The sequence below is a fragment of the Leuciscus leuciscus genome, assembly GCF_965113295.1.
Source record: "Leuciscus leuciscus genome assembly, chromosome: 11".
Classification (NCBI taxonomy): Eukaryota; Metazoa; Chordata; class Actinopteri; order Cypriniformes; family Leuciscidae; genus Leuciscus; species Leuciscus leuciscus.
The window spans coordinates 10,979,597-10,992,124 of record NC_138735.1 but is presented as its reverse complement, the minus strand read 5'-3'; the positions used below and the strand labels follow the sequence as shown (position 1 = coordinate 10,992,124).

Here is a 12,528-nt window from a genome sequence, read left to right as displayed (position 1 = left end):
TTTTTATCTATTTTCTGAAGGCTTTTAAAGAGGGGTTTGTTAATATATCAGTCACCTAATATTGGTTGACAGTATTTCCGGGTTTATGAAGTGAAAAAAAAAATGAAAAAAAATCTGTAAAAACCTTTAACTCTGTGATTAACTAAATGAAAGAAGAATTTTAAACTTGGCTTAATCCAATGATCAGAGGATACATTTCATTTGCAGTTTTTCTCAACTGAAAACTAAAGCCAGTGTTGTCAAAACCATTAAAACAGCCTACATATTTTATTTATTTTTTGTCCACATTTTTCATAATTTAATACAAATTACAGACATCATTTTGTCATAACACTACTCACTAATTTCTCCAATCCAAGTTTCAAGCTTTCAAACATTACTACAGACATCTAAAGTAAAGCTGGGTTCTCAAATGCTCATGGCGTGTTGTCAGATGGCATCATATTGAGCTCTGCTGGGCTTGTAATACACACAGCAAAGGAAATACAATTTACATCGTTCACACAACTACCATGACATTGCTATGTGTAAAAAGGGTCCTAAGTGAAAAGAAAAAAAATAGTAACAAAAAAATCAGAGCAAACAAATAATGAGGACCCTGGATAAAGGGTTGAAGAATGATAAAGAGGAGATGATGTAAGAAGGGGAAAGCAGAGAGGAGGAGGAGAATAAATTGACCATGTCACGGTCTCTCGCTGAAAGACGCTGGACGTGGAGGGATCTACAGTACAGTGGTTTGAATGTCAGCACTAAAGGTGATGAGGTGGGCATGTCATATGTACACAGTGCTGGCTGATTAAATGCAATCTGGATTAAGTTATCATTCAAAATTCGATAATTAGATTATTATGTTTTAAAATATTCATATTCGGACTATTTACAGTTTTATTGATTACATGATTACTTTATATTCACAAAATGGCAGTAGCCTAGTAGCATTTTTTTTTTTTTACTCTATGCAATTTTATATTGCTATAAGATTATCCTATTCCAATCTACATGAAAAACAAGTTAAAGTTAAAAGTAAGGTCAAAAGTAATTTAAAAGTAGTCAGATTATACCTAAAATGTATAATGCACTGTACTTACTACCGTTTGCATCATGTAATTTGTATGCAGTAATGAACTACAGTTTGTAAGCCAGTATGTCAGTATATGTTACAGTCAAAGTCCCTGGTAAATGAAGAGCCAATATCACCACATCTGTGTTGCAATGTGCCATATTTTCATTTTTACCACACACAAACCACTATTACAAAGTAACTGTTATCCAAGCAATGGAAAAGGCCTGCACTGCACATACATGTGTTACCTGAAAAGAATGCAGTATTTTAGCTAAGTTCAGACCGTTATTTGGATAAAAATTGAGTTAATCAAGAACACACGTTGACCCCAAAAGCAGAGCATATTGTCACTAGAAACTTGCAATTAAACAGCCTATCATACCAAAATTAAAAAGTAAAATAATAATGAAGCATAACACAGTGAATGTTAGATGGAGTTACATTTACAGCTACAGGAATGATTTGAAACCCGCATACAAAACCATTGCTGGTACATTTACATTTGTGTAATTGGACTTGTGACTCAAAACCACATCATCCCTGTGACAACTAGCCCCAGGGCCACTGTATATACGTTTGGGGTAATTTATTTATACTTTTATTTAGCACTTAGGGAAAAGAGACAGAAAAGATTTCTTTATTAAATATTGTAAATGCTGCATTTTTTATCTTCCTATTTATCAAAGAATCCTGGGGGAAACAAGTATCACAGTATTCACATGCTGTTCAAAAGTTTGGGATCGGTAAGTAATATTATTGCAATATAAAATGATTGTTTTCTATTTGAATATATTTTAAAATGTAATGTATTTCTGAGTTGGCAGCTTTTGTAACATTAAAAATGTCTTTACTGCATAAAATTCCACAATTTTTTTTATAACTTTCTGTTTCAGATAAATGCTGTTCTTTTGAACTTTCTATTCATAAAAAAACTTGGAAAAAAAAGTGTACACAGCTATTTTCAACATTGATAATATTGATAAATGTTTCTTGAGCAGCAAATCAGCATATTATAATTATTTATGAAGGACTGAAGACTTGAGTAATGATGCTGAAAATTCAACTTTGATCACAGGAATAAATTACATTTTAAAATATATTTAAATATAAATCAATTATTTTAAATTGTAATATTTCACATTATTACCACTTTTACTGTATCTTGGAGACTTCTTTCAAAATATCTACTGTATAAAATGTTATTTTAATTCTAAAGAATAATTTTAAAAGAAAGACAGTTTTAAATGAACAAAGAACAAAAATATCATTAATTAGTTACAAATAAAGCTTATTATTAAACCATGTTTTGTTTGTAGTCTGTGAGACGCCCAACTAAACATTGATGACTAAATATAATTGGGATGACTTTTCCTAATCCTAATCAGGATTGATGATAAACAAGATTTTAAACTTATCTCATCTAACACCCAACAATGAAAAAATTTTAACAATAGGGTCTATGGGACCCAAAACATTAAGAAATAAATGTCATTCTCTGCCATTGTAAAAGCACAGATCCCGCATGTGCGCTGATGCTGGTTTCATGAAGCTCAGCATTAGCTGCAATAGTGATGATGATGCTGAGAGACACATTCTCATTACAGCAATAATCTCTCGCTCTCAACATACTGAACGCAAAATATACTATTCATAGTCTCCAAAAAAAGAACGAAAAAAAACCCCCAGATGTCCAATGATCTTTTTTCTGTCAACTCTTCTCTTTTTTGCTCCTGAAGATGTAAATGTTCTTCTTCTTTTTTAAGAAAACCTAATATTATTAAAATTGTGCTAAATAAGTTCATGCCTTGCTAAAAGGAAATCGAATCATAAATATGTCAATATGTACTGAAATAACTGTAAATAAATGGCAGTAAAGAGTGTAATGAGAGTGTATTGTATAGCAGGGACTGAATCAGAAATGATGCATTTGAACACATAAAATACATATTTTTCGAAGATTGTGTGAATCTTCAGATGTGCAGTGTACATAAATACACTTTTAATGTAGAGTCAATTCTTAATAAATATCTTCATCATCTCATTTAAATAGAAATATTTTAATCCAGATGTACCAAATACATGTTTATTATAATTCTACAATAACCTGGATAAAGAAAAAAATTCATATGAACTTAAATATGTGTTGTATTGGAGTGTTCATTTATTTTTCCTCATTGCCATCACTATTTAGTCATTTAACTAAAGTATGCCAGAAAATCGTAGCTAAGTAATACTTTGTCTCCATCTAGTGTCAATGTAAATAGTGGGGTTTTTTTGTTTGTTTTTTTGAAAATCAAATATAAATAATATACAAATATAACTAAACAAATGTGTTGCAAAAGTTTTTTTGAATAGGTAGATAAAATGTTGCATGTGACGTGAGGTTATTAATAAAGGAACTTACTTGAATAGTTTTTTTTCTGATTCCAATCTAAGATCCACTTGCACACATATTAAAATATCATTTCTGTGAGATTTAATTATGGTGATATATAACAGGCATTCAGTGCTGGGTAGTAACTCATTATATGTAATCTGGATTACATAACCATATTTCAAAATATAAATCCTTGTTAGATTAGATTATATTTTAAAATAATCAGATTACAGTTACTTTTTTATTGATTACATTATTACTTAATAGAATGGCAGTAAATTATTTAGAATTCATAGATTCTCCCTAAACATTCTAAAAAAAAAAATTGTCTTCTACACTGTAAACAACATATTGTTGGTTTAACTTCAAAAAATTAAGGTAAAATGGTTTGCCTTCAAATTGTAAGCTCATAAAAAAAAAAAAAAAAAAAATTGGGTTTAGTTACAGCTGTTTTATCAACAGAAACTCAAAATATTGTTATTTGAACGACATAAATCAAAAGTTGATTCGACAAAAGAAAAAAATTATGTGATAACAAATCATGAAAATATTATTTTACAGTGCAGTTTTTGTGAAATTGCACACACAGACCGGCCACTAGTCAGGCGACTATAATAACGTAGATTGAAGGGGCCCACTGCATAAACAAATCAAATATGAATTTTTTTGTTAGTAACTGTTTTATTTTGATTGCTTTAATTTTAAAATGACTCTCTTTTTTATTGAACATTTTTAAGATTTATTAGCTTTTCATCAATTTACGAACTCCCTGCAGTTCTTTAACAAGTTTGGTAAAGCCTGACATAATGCAATGTTTAATGAACTTCATGTTGTTGATGACAAAAAAATCGATCTTTTTTTTTTTTTTTTTTTTTTTTACGGTACAAGATTGTACTATTAAAATCAATGTTATAAAGAAGTTGGGTCAAAAGTCATCTAAAAGTCATCAAAAATAAGTCAGATTACATTAAAATGTGTAATGTAACAGATTACGTTACTAACTACAATTTTAATAATGTCATTAGCAGTAGTAAATAGGTTGCAGTGATAATATTCTTTACTTTTAGTTAATTCTGCAAGCACACTATACAGGCTCAAAGAACTGTATACGTTGAATATTTGATCTGCAGATTGAATGAATAACAGTATATTCAGCGCTCACTTATATGGACACACAGCTGCTAAATTTAACAAACTACAGTTTCTAAAACAACTGAATAGCACCAGCACCCAGGTGATCCATTAAAATGATACTGGGCTGGACCAGGATGGAATTTACGGCTGGGCTGCTACTGCAAAATCACTTGTATCCAAGGAGAGACACAAGGATAACTGGAAAAAGTAATATGTTCTGATGAATGATCCCACACCCTGTTTTGTAAGGCAGAAAGCAGTCCAGACTGATTGATCACAGGCCAGTCCTGCAGGGAGAAATCAGATACTTCATCGGGGAACTGGAGGAAGGCCTGCTTTTATTATATAACCTTTTATTCTGACACTTGCTGTTAAAATGAATAAATAAAATGCTGTCGTTAAGTTTATGGCTGTATCAGAATTCCCATACTTTAAGAGTAGGCCTATGTATTAAATTCAGTGAACTTCTCAACTTTTGTGCCTTCTGTCAAACCATAATGTCTGTTGTCAACTGTTACGTAGGCCTACATTAACAAATCTTCAAAGGACATTCCGTCTCAGGTGTTTAAAACCTGTCAGGTCGAGTTTTATCTCTTCAAACCAAAAGGCATTGTTCTATTAGACAAAAAGCTAATCTGAATGCAGTTACAAAAAACTGAATGTCAAATGACATGTTCATTTTTAGACTTTATTTGAGAATACTTGGCATAAGAATAAAGCTAGCTTAAAATTTTTTTTTTTAAAAAGTTAAATAGTTATTAATAATAAACAACCACAACTGCAGACGCGCTGCAGGGGGCAGCAGAGCGATTGGATCTTGGTAATATTGGGAACCTTAGTGGTAGGAATATACAGAATAGTCTAATTCAGTTATACAGCTTCTACTAGTAACATTGACATTAATTAATTAATTAATTAATTAATAATTAATATTATATATGTACATATTTTATTCTATAGTTTTTAAGTAACTTTTTCCTGTAGGGACTTTTGTTTTATAAAGCCACTTTTATTTTGAAGTTCACTTTAGGGCTTTTATTTCCTGTTATGAATTGCACGTGACTTTTTGAAGTATGTGAAACCCACTTTTGTCTGTATCATTTTGCAAAGAAACATTTCACTTATTTACATTCCCCTGTCATCAGAGTTTGTCGATTGAAAACATTTTGACAGAATAATAAATATCATCGTGGAAGGCTGTCAGATCATCTCTTGATGATGGAGAAGATAGTTAAGGGTGAGTTATGTTGTTGATAATGTGCAGTTTTATGCCTTTTAAACATTTTTATTTGCAGTCAATATGAAGCGATTCGAGATTCAAATGTGTATTGATATTACACTAGCAGATATCAGCACTTGTGCATTGCTGTGAATCAAATCATAGTGAGCTTCCTAAATAGACCTCTACTTAGCTCGTTCGAGTTAAGTTACTAAACAATTACACTGAATTGAGCTGAATAATGACACTAGTATACATTTATATAAATATGACGGGCAAAAAAGGTGCTGACTGCTCATCAAAATGCACAAAAATATGTAGGATTTTTTTTTCTAGGTTTATTATTTATTATATTAATACTATTTATCCTTAAATATATATATATATATATATATATATTAATTTCAAATATTTATCTTAATGCATAATTATAATGATCACACATGTTTAATCATTATGAAATCCAGTAATGTTTATTAATGCTATTAACTAGAAGTAATGTAATTTTTAAAGCATTAAAGACACATTTGTCATAATTTATCTCACATATCTAATAGTTTTTTACTATCACCTAACATAAAATCATCAAATAATTCAATGAATGTAGTAGTTTAAAACACATTAGATGTCTTGTTTAATTTGCTACTCTTTTTGTAAATTGTGATATTTATTTAATGTCACAGTATTTGTTTGGTCACAGATGTTGGTGATATTCAGTCCAGACTGATTGATCACAGGCCGGTCCTGCAAGGTGAAATCAGATACTTCATCAGGGAGTTTGAGGCAGGCCTGGTTACATTACATTTTAATATCTTTTATTCTGATACTTCCTTTTAAAATGAATCAATAAAACATATGGTTGCTTCCAAATGATCTGTGATGTACTGACAACAACCGAATTTACACTACAAATGTTTGTTTTTCCTCAGGAGAAGCGTGCTTTCAGAGAATGCCGTCTACTTGAAAAGCTGAATAAGATGACGTCGGACACTAATGAGCATGATCTGCCGAAGTGCACTGAGAATATGCATGACAAACTGTGTGACGCTCTCACGCGACGTAAGTTTCATTATGTATTATAATAAAGAGTGTGATGAAGTGTCAGACAGAACAGGAAGAGAAAAGGGCCACTGAAGGGCCACTGTGTTTGTGAAATAGTCTACAGTGGTTGGACAATGAAACTGAAACACCTGTGGCTTGTTGCACGAAGCTAGCTGAACAAACTCTGAGTTTAAGAATAGTTTTAGAGTTGACAAATCCAGATAAATCCAACTTGGTTTAAATCAGGTTCGGCGGTCTCACAAAGCTCGGCATAAACGTTCTCTGTTGACTCAGGTTTGATCCAGGGTTTGCGATTAACTTTGAAGCACGTGCACCTGAAAGTGTGACAAGTGCGGCAAACAACCAATCACACGGAAGTGACGGAACATTCTAGAACCTCTCGCGAGAGAGACGGTGCAATTCACTTCTCTGCTGAAGATTAAGAGATCATTTGGAAAATTATCATGAAATTAAATGCGTTTACAAGGCAGGAATAGACACTGCTGCTGCAGCGAATGTTTGAGACGGTCGATGCATGTGAATCAAAGAAATAGGCCTAATTATATGAGCTCAAATGAATTCACATTTAAAAGCATTATATATAAATGCATGTATATTTATATTAATTTAAAAGAAAACTTTAATATTACTTGTCAATTAATGGGCTACAATAATTATATGAATATATTATATTAATTTTAAAGTAATTATAATTCATATAATACAAATATTATAAATAATTAGCTGCAAAAGATGAGAAACCCGCTAAAAACCAATCCACCTTCTTGAGCCCGAAAAAAACAGTTTGCTCAAACAAATCTTGAACTTCGCTGGGTAGCAACTGAAACCAGCTTTGTGCAACAGGCCACTGGTCTTAGACCACAATAATTGATTAGCATGGTGTAGGGCCTCCTTTTGCAGCCAATACAGCATCATCTTAGGAATGACAGATACAAGTCCTGCACTGTGGCCAGAGGGATTTTGAGCTATTTCTCTTCTTAGAACAGTCACAATGTGATGGTGGAGGAAAACGTTTTCTGACTTGCTCCTCCAAAAGTCCCCATAGTAGCTCAAAAACATTTAGATCTGGTGACAGTGCAGGCCATAGGAGATGTTGAACTTCACTTTCATGTTCAGTATGTTCATGTTCATCAAAACATTCTGTCTCCAGTCTTGCTGTGTGTATTGGTGCATTGTCATCCTGATACACAGCCTCACCTTCAGGCTAGCCTGGCCAGGGTACAATGTTTGAACCATTAGGTGCACATGGGCCTCCAGAATGGCTTGTTAGTCCTTGGCACAACAAGCACAGTAGAGAATGCCATGATATTGCAGCCCAATTGTACCTGGACATCCCTTTCATACGGCTTCAGACGGCATCTACAGTTACTCCTGTTGGATGTGGTTTGTCCTTCCTGGAGGTATACCGACATTATCCTGGATACCGTGGCTTTTTTGATACACCATAAATACTTGCTGTCCTAGACACAGATGAGCCAGCGGGACACGCACCAGCAATTTGTCCTCTTTCGAACTCTGATATGTATCCCATTATGTTGTGTGGATTGCAATATTTAATGTACAGCTGTGCTATTGCTTTCAACCTTCACCCTCTGCACTTACTGATGGAATGTAAAATCAGTGAAGATTGAAACCTCCAACACTATATGGGCCAGTGTTTCAGTTTTATTGTCAACCCCTGTATCTGTCTGTCTGCCTGTCTGAGAGAATGTGTTTTTGTTAAAATAATTTGTGTGTTAGGGTTAGGGTGTTGACGTGCTTTTCTATTTACAGTTGAAGCAGCAAATCATATGGCGCAGAGGATCCAGCAGAGGGAGCTAGAGGCTGAAGAGGTACATGAGGAAAATATGAATAGGGCATTAAATAGGGCACAACCAAAACTTTGCATAGAGGTAGATCTCCTAATTAGCTTTAGTGTTAATTGTTCCTTGAGTAAAGCAACATAAACATCCTCTTTATGTATCCGTCCTCGGCATAAGCAAAAGCAAAGAGCAAAAAACTCTTTGCCACAATTGTAACCCAGTGTAATCTAAACTGTTCTAAAACCTAACATATCTGAACACCATCAAGTCTCGTGCTATTCTCATCTTGTTAAAAATATCAATAATAATCATTTTAACATTTTTACTCTCTTAATCTATGTGGTCTTTATAATATATAATCTTTTTTACTTTGTATTAAACTTTTTGTCTTTGGAAACAAATATTTTTGATGATGATTATTAAATTAAAATGTAAGGTTTGAACCAAAACATAAATAAAATCAGTGTAGCTTGCACATTTTAGAAAATTACATTAAATCGAAAGTAAAATAAATAATAGGAGGGAAACACAATTTCGTTGATCGTAAATTAATAACAAAATCCACAAACTGGATTCTGTTACGTGCAGGGCAGACAAGGAAGAGAAGAAGAGGTTGATGTAGTTTATTCAACAAAACAAAGAAGATAATCCAAAACCAGAAACATAGGACAAATAACACTGCTAAGCAACAAACAACAGCTAAGCAACAACATAGACAATACATCGGAAATAGAAAAAGGTCCATATGAGGACGACGAGTCCTTTGTGGTCTTAATTTAAATAAAAAAAATGCAATTAATTTTACACTCCTATAACTAGCTTTATTTATCAGAAAATAATCTATTGCCTACATTTTTTTTATTGGACAACATGTACAAAGAATCAAAATGCATATGCCATGGATAAATAAAATAGAATAGCCTTTGCACGGACAATAATAAAATTAAGATTGTAATTAAACCATATTGTTGATGAAAAATAAAACTGCTAGTTATCAATGATGCATAAACATTTTTGGAAAAAGAAACATCTTAAATTAATATAACTGAGCTGCGTGCGCTGAAGCTGAAGAGCTGAATAAACACCGGTTCATTGAAGTACTTTGTTAGCGAGTTAATTAACTCAACGTAACATATCCTACCATATCAGATTAACCAGATATTTATGCAACATAAACACAATATTACAACTTATATCTGCACATAAAGACGCAAATTCACAAGAAGTTACGTGCTTGTCAGAATGTGTAACTCCTGTTGAGGATGCGCTCTTTCCGTAACAACGTGCTGAAACACGGCAACTAAACCAAAATAATTTAACTTTTTATTACAATAGTGTTCTCTTTATAATGTAATGTATATCAGTCCAAATAATGCAGTAGTTATTAATGTTGTACATTGCGTGAGCTGAAGCTAAAGCCGGTAAACTGAAGCGCTTTACTACCGCGTTAATTAACTTAACCAAAGCAAATACACAAAAAATAAACATAACTTAAAATTGTACAAAAGACTTTGAATGCACATGCGAACTTGACACAAAATTATTTTACAGTAGTCTAAGTCTTCTCATTATAATCTATATGAGAGACTTGCGGCTGCACATGTTGGACTATATTTTCATTTTCGTGATTACAATCATATTTCAAGCAGTTCATAATGGTGAACAGTGCACATCTGAAGGATCTCAGCTGGAGGAAATAATCATTTATTTATCGGCTTTAATATATAGGCCTAATTTTCTTATGGGGCAGATAACCATATGACAACAAATGAGAAGCGGGAACAAAGGGTGCAGGTACAGAAACACAGGGAAACAATGAAAAAATAACAAAGTCCATAAAACAGAACATAAACCGAATTAAACATTTGGGTGAGGTCATATGACAGCAGTATAGCAGTCTACAGATTTAAATATTTATCTTTGTCTGAAGTATACTGTTTCACTAACTATTTTTAAACATGGAAGGCATTGTACACTGTGTAGTATGCAGTAGCTATATTGCAAACATAGCGACTATATTTGTAATGGTCAATTGCAAACAAATTCTTGTGACAGCTGATTTTAAGTAACTGGCATAAGTAACTTGTGTTGATATGTGTGTGTGTGTGATCAGAGCACACATCTTCAGTTGTGTTTGGAGAGGCGGAAGCAGGACTGGGAGGAGTTCCTGAAGGAGCAGTCTCGTCTGAAGGAGGAGGTGGATGAGGAGCACGCTAAAGCTGTGGGCCGACTCAGTGCTCAATATGATGAAATGAAGAAAGACCTGGCCAAGTACAGCAGCTTCTGAACCTCAACCTGTGTGTGACTGTTAATGTACTCGTGTGTTTTTACTGATGACATGCCAGTGTAGTCCAATTATTTCCTTTTTCCATTTTGTTGATGCTGTTGATGATGACATTAAATAAATATTTTATACAAAAATGAAAATTCTGTTATCATCTGCTCACTCTCATGTCGTTGCAACCTTTGTGTAAAAGAAGGTTTTCTTTTCAACTTACTTTTAAAAAGAGTTCTTATGACAGATGTACTTTAAAAGAATATACTTACGTGCAAACTGAATGTACCCACTTATCCACTTTTTTGACCCACTTTGTAGGACTTAAAGGCATACTCCACCGAAAAATGAAAATTATGTCATCATATACTCACCCTCATGTTGTTTCAAACCTGTATGAATTTCTTTCTTCTGCTGAACAGAAAGGAAGATATCTAGAAGAATGTCAGTAACCAGACAGTTTTAGATACCATTGACTTCCATAGTAGGAAAAAAATATACTATGGAAGTCAATGGTATCTAAAACTGTCTGGTTACTGACATTCTTCTAGATATCTTCCTTTCTGTTCAGTAGAAGAAAGAAATTCATACAGGTTTGAAACAACATGAGGGTGAGTATATGATGACAGAATTTTCATTTTTCGGTGGAGTATCCCTTTAAGTAAATCATTATATATAATTTCATAATTACTTCTACTGTCTTTGAAATAATTATGCTTGCACTGCAGAATGTACTGAGAAGCATTTATGGTAAACTAAATTTGACTTTAATGTAATTTCTGTTGAAACTTGTAATGTATTTAAATGTATTTGTAATAACACATTTGTAATGAAGTTGCAATTTAATACATTTAAAATATATTAACTTTACATGTACCATCAAATATAACAATAAAAAGCTAAAATCATAATCATGTACTTTACATGTGTTATAGTATTTTAGTCAACACATCAAAATAAGTGTCTTTTTTTAAACATAGAGATGTAAATACTTTACGTGTATATCTTTTAATTTGACATTATTACAAAGTTCACTTTTTTAAAAGTGTGTATGTGTGTAAATAAATGGTCATGAAAGTACTCTCTTTAAATAAGTAGACTTTTATACAGTATGTTTTTTTTGTGTGTTTTTTTTAAAAGTACTGTAGGCCTGCACACTATGAAGATTTGAAGTACACTACAAGTTCTGGAAAAGGTGTACACTGAAGTACATCTCTTTTTCACAAGGGAAACCCCTATGCTGTTATTTTCTTCTGTAAAAAACAAAATGACAATGTGTGAAGAACATGCAGCTCAACAATATCTGCTAAGATGAATATGCAGGATGGAGAATGGGATGGGATTTGAGAGTTGCTGGGCAGAGGAAGGTTTTTACTGAAACATATCTTAAAATTCTCCTTGTATTCAATAGGAAAAAGAAAATCGTATTGGCTTGGAATGACATAATAGTATATTACTTCATAACATTCCTTTCGGGCTGAATTTTTCCTTTACAGCCTTGTTGATTTTACAGAAGGTTTTCATCTCATATTAGGCTATATTTACTTATATTTAATATGTTTCTGCATTGAAGCTTGTGAAATCATATTCAGGTTA

General features: G+C 32.7%; 1 protein-coding gene across 2 annotated transcripts; it reads left to right on the top strand.

The window, feature by feature from the left end:
• The first annotated feature begins 5,615 nt into the window (after positions 1-5,615).
• Positions 5,616-11,843, top strand: bloc1s5 (biogenesis of lysosomal organelles complex-1, subunit 5, muted). 2 transcript variants are annotated; one of them, XR_014210093.1, is made up of 6 exons: positions 5,616-5,811; positions 6,494-6,576; positions 6,723-6,852; positions 8,629-8,687; positions 10,771-11,249; positions 11,595-11,843. XR_014210093.1 is itself a non-coding variant. In XM_082184853.1 (5 exons), the coding sequence occupies exons 1-5, from the start codon at positions 5,790-5,792 to the stop codon at positions 10,942-10,944; spliced, it is 468 nt and encodes a 155-aa protein (XP_082040979.1). In that variant the 5' UTR covers positions 5,616-5,789; the 3' UTR covers positions 10,945-11,843. The 2 variants fall into 2 exon arrangements, 1 of the variants encoding a protein (XP_082040979.1); XM_082184853.1 differs by having other exon boundaries at positions 10,771-11,843.
• The last annotated feature ends 685 nt before the right edge of the window (positions 11,844-12,528 follow it).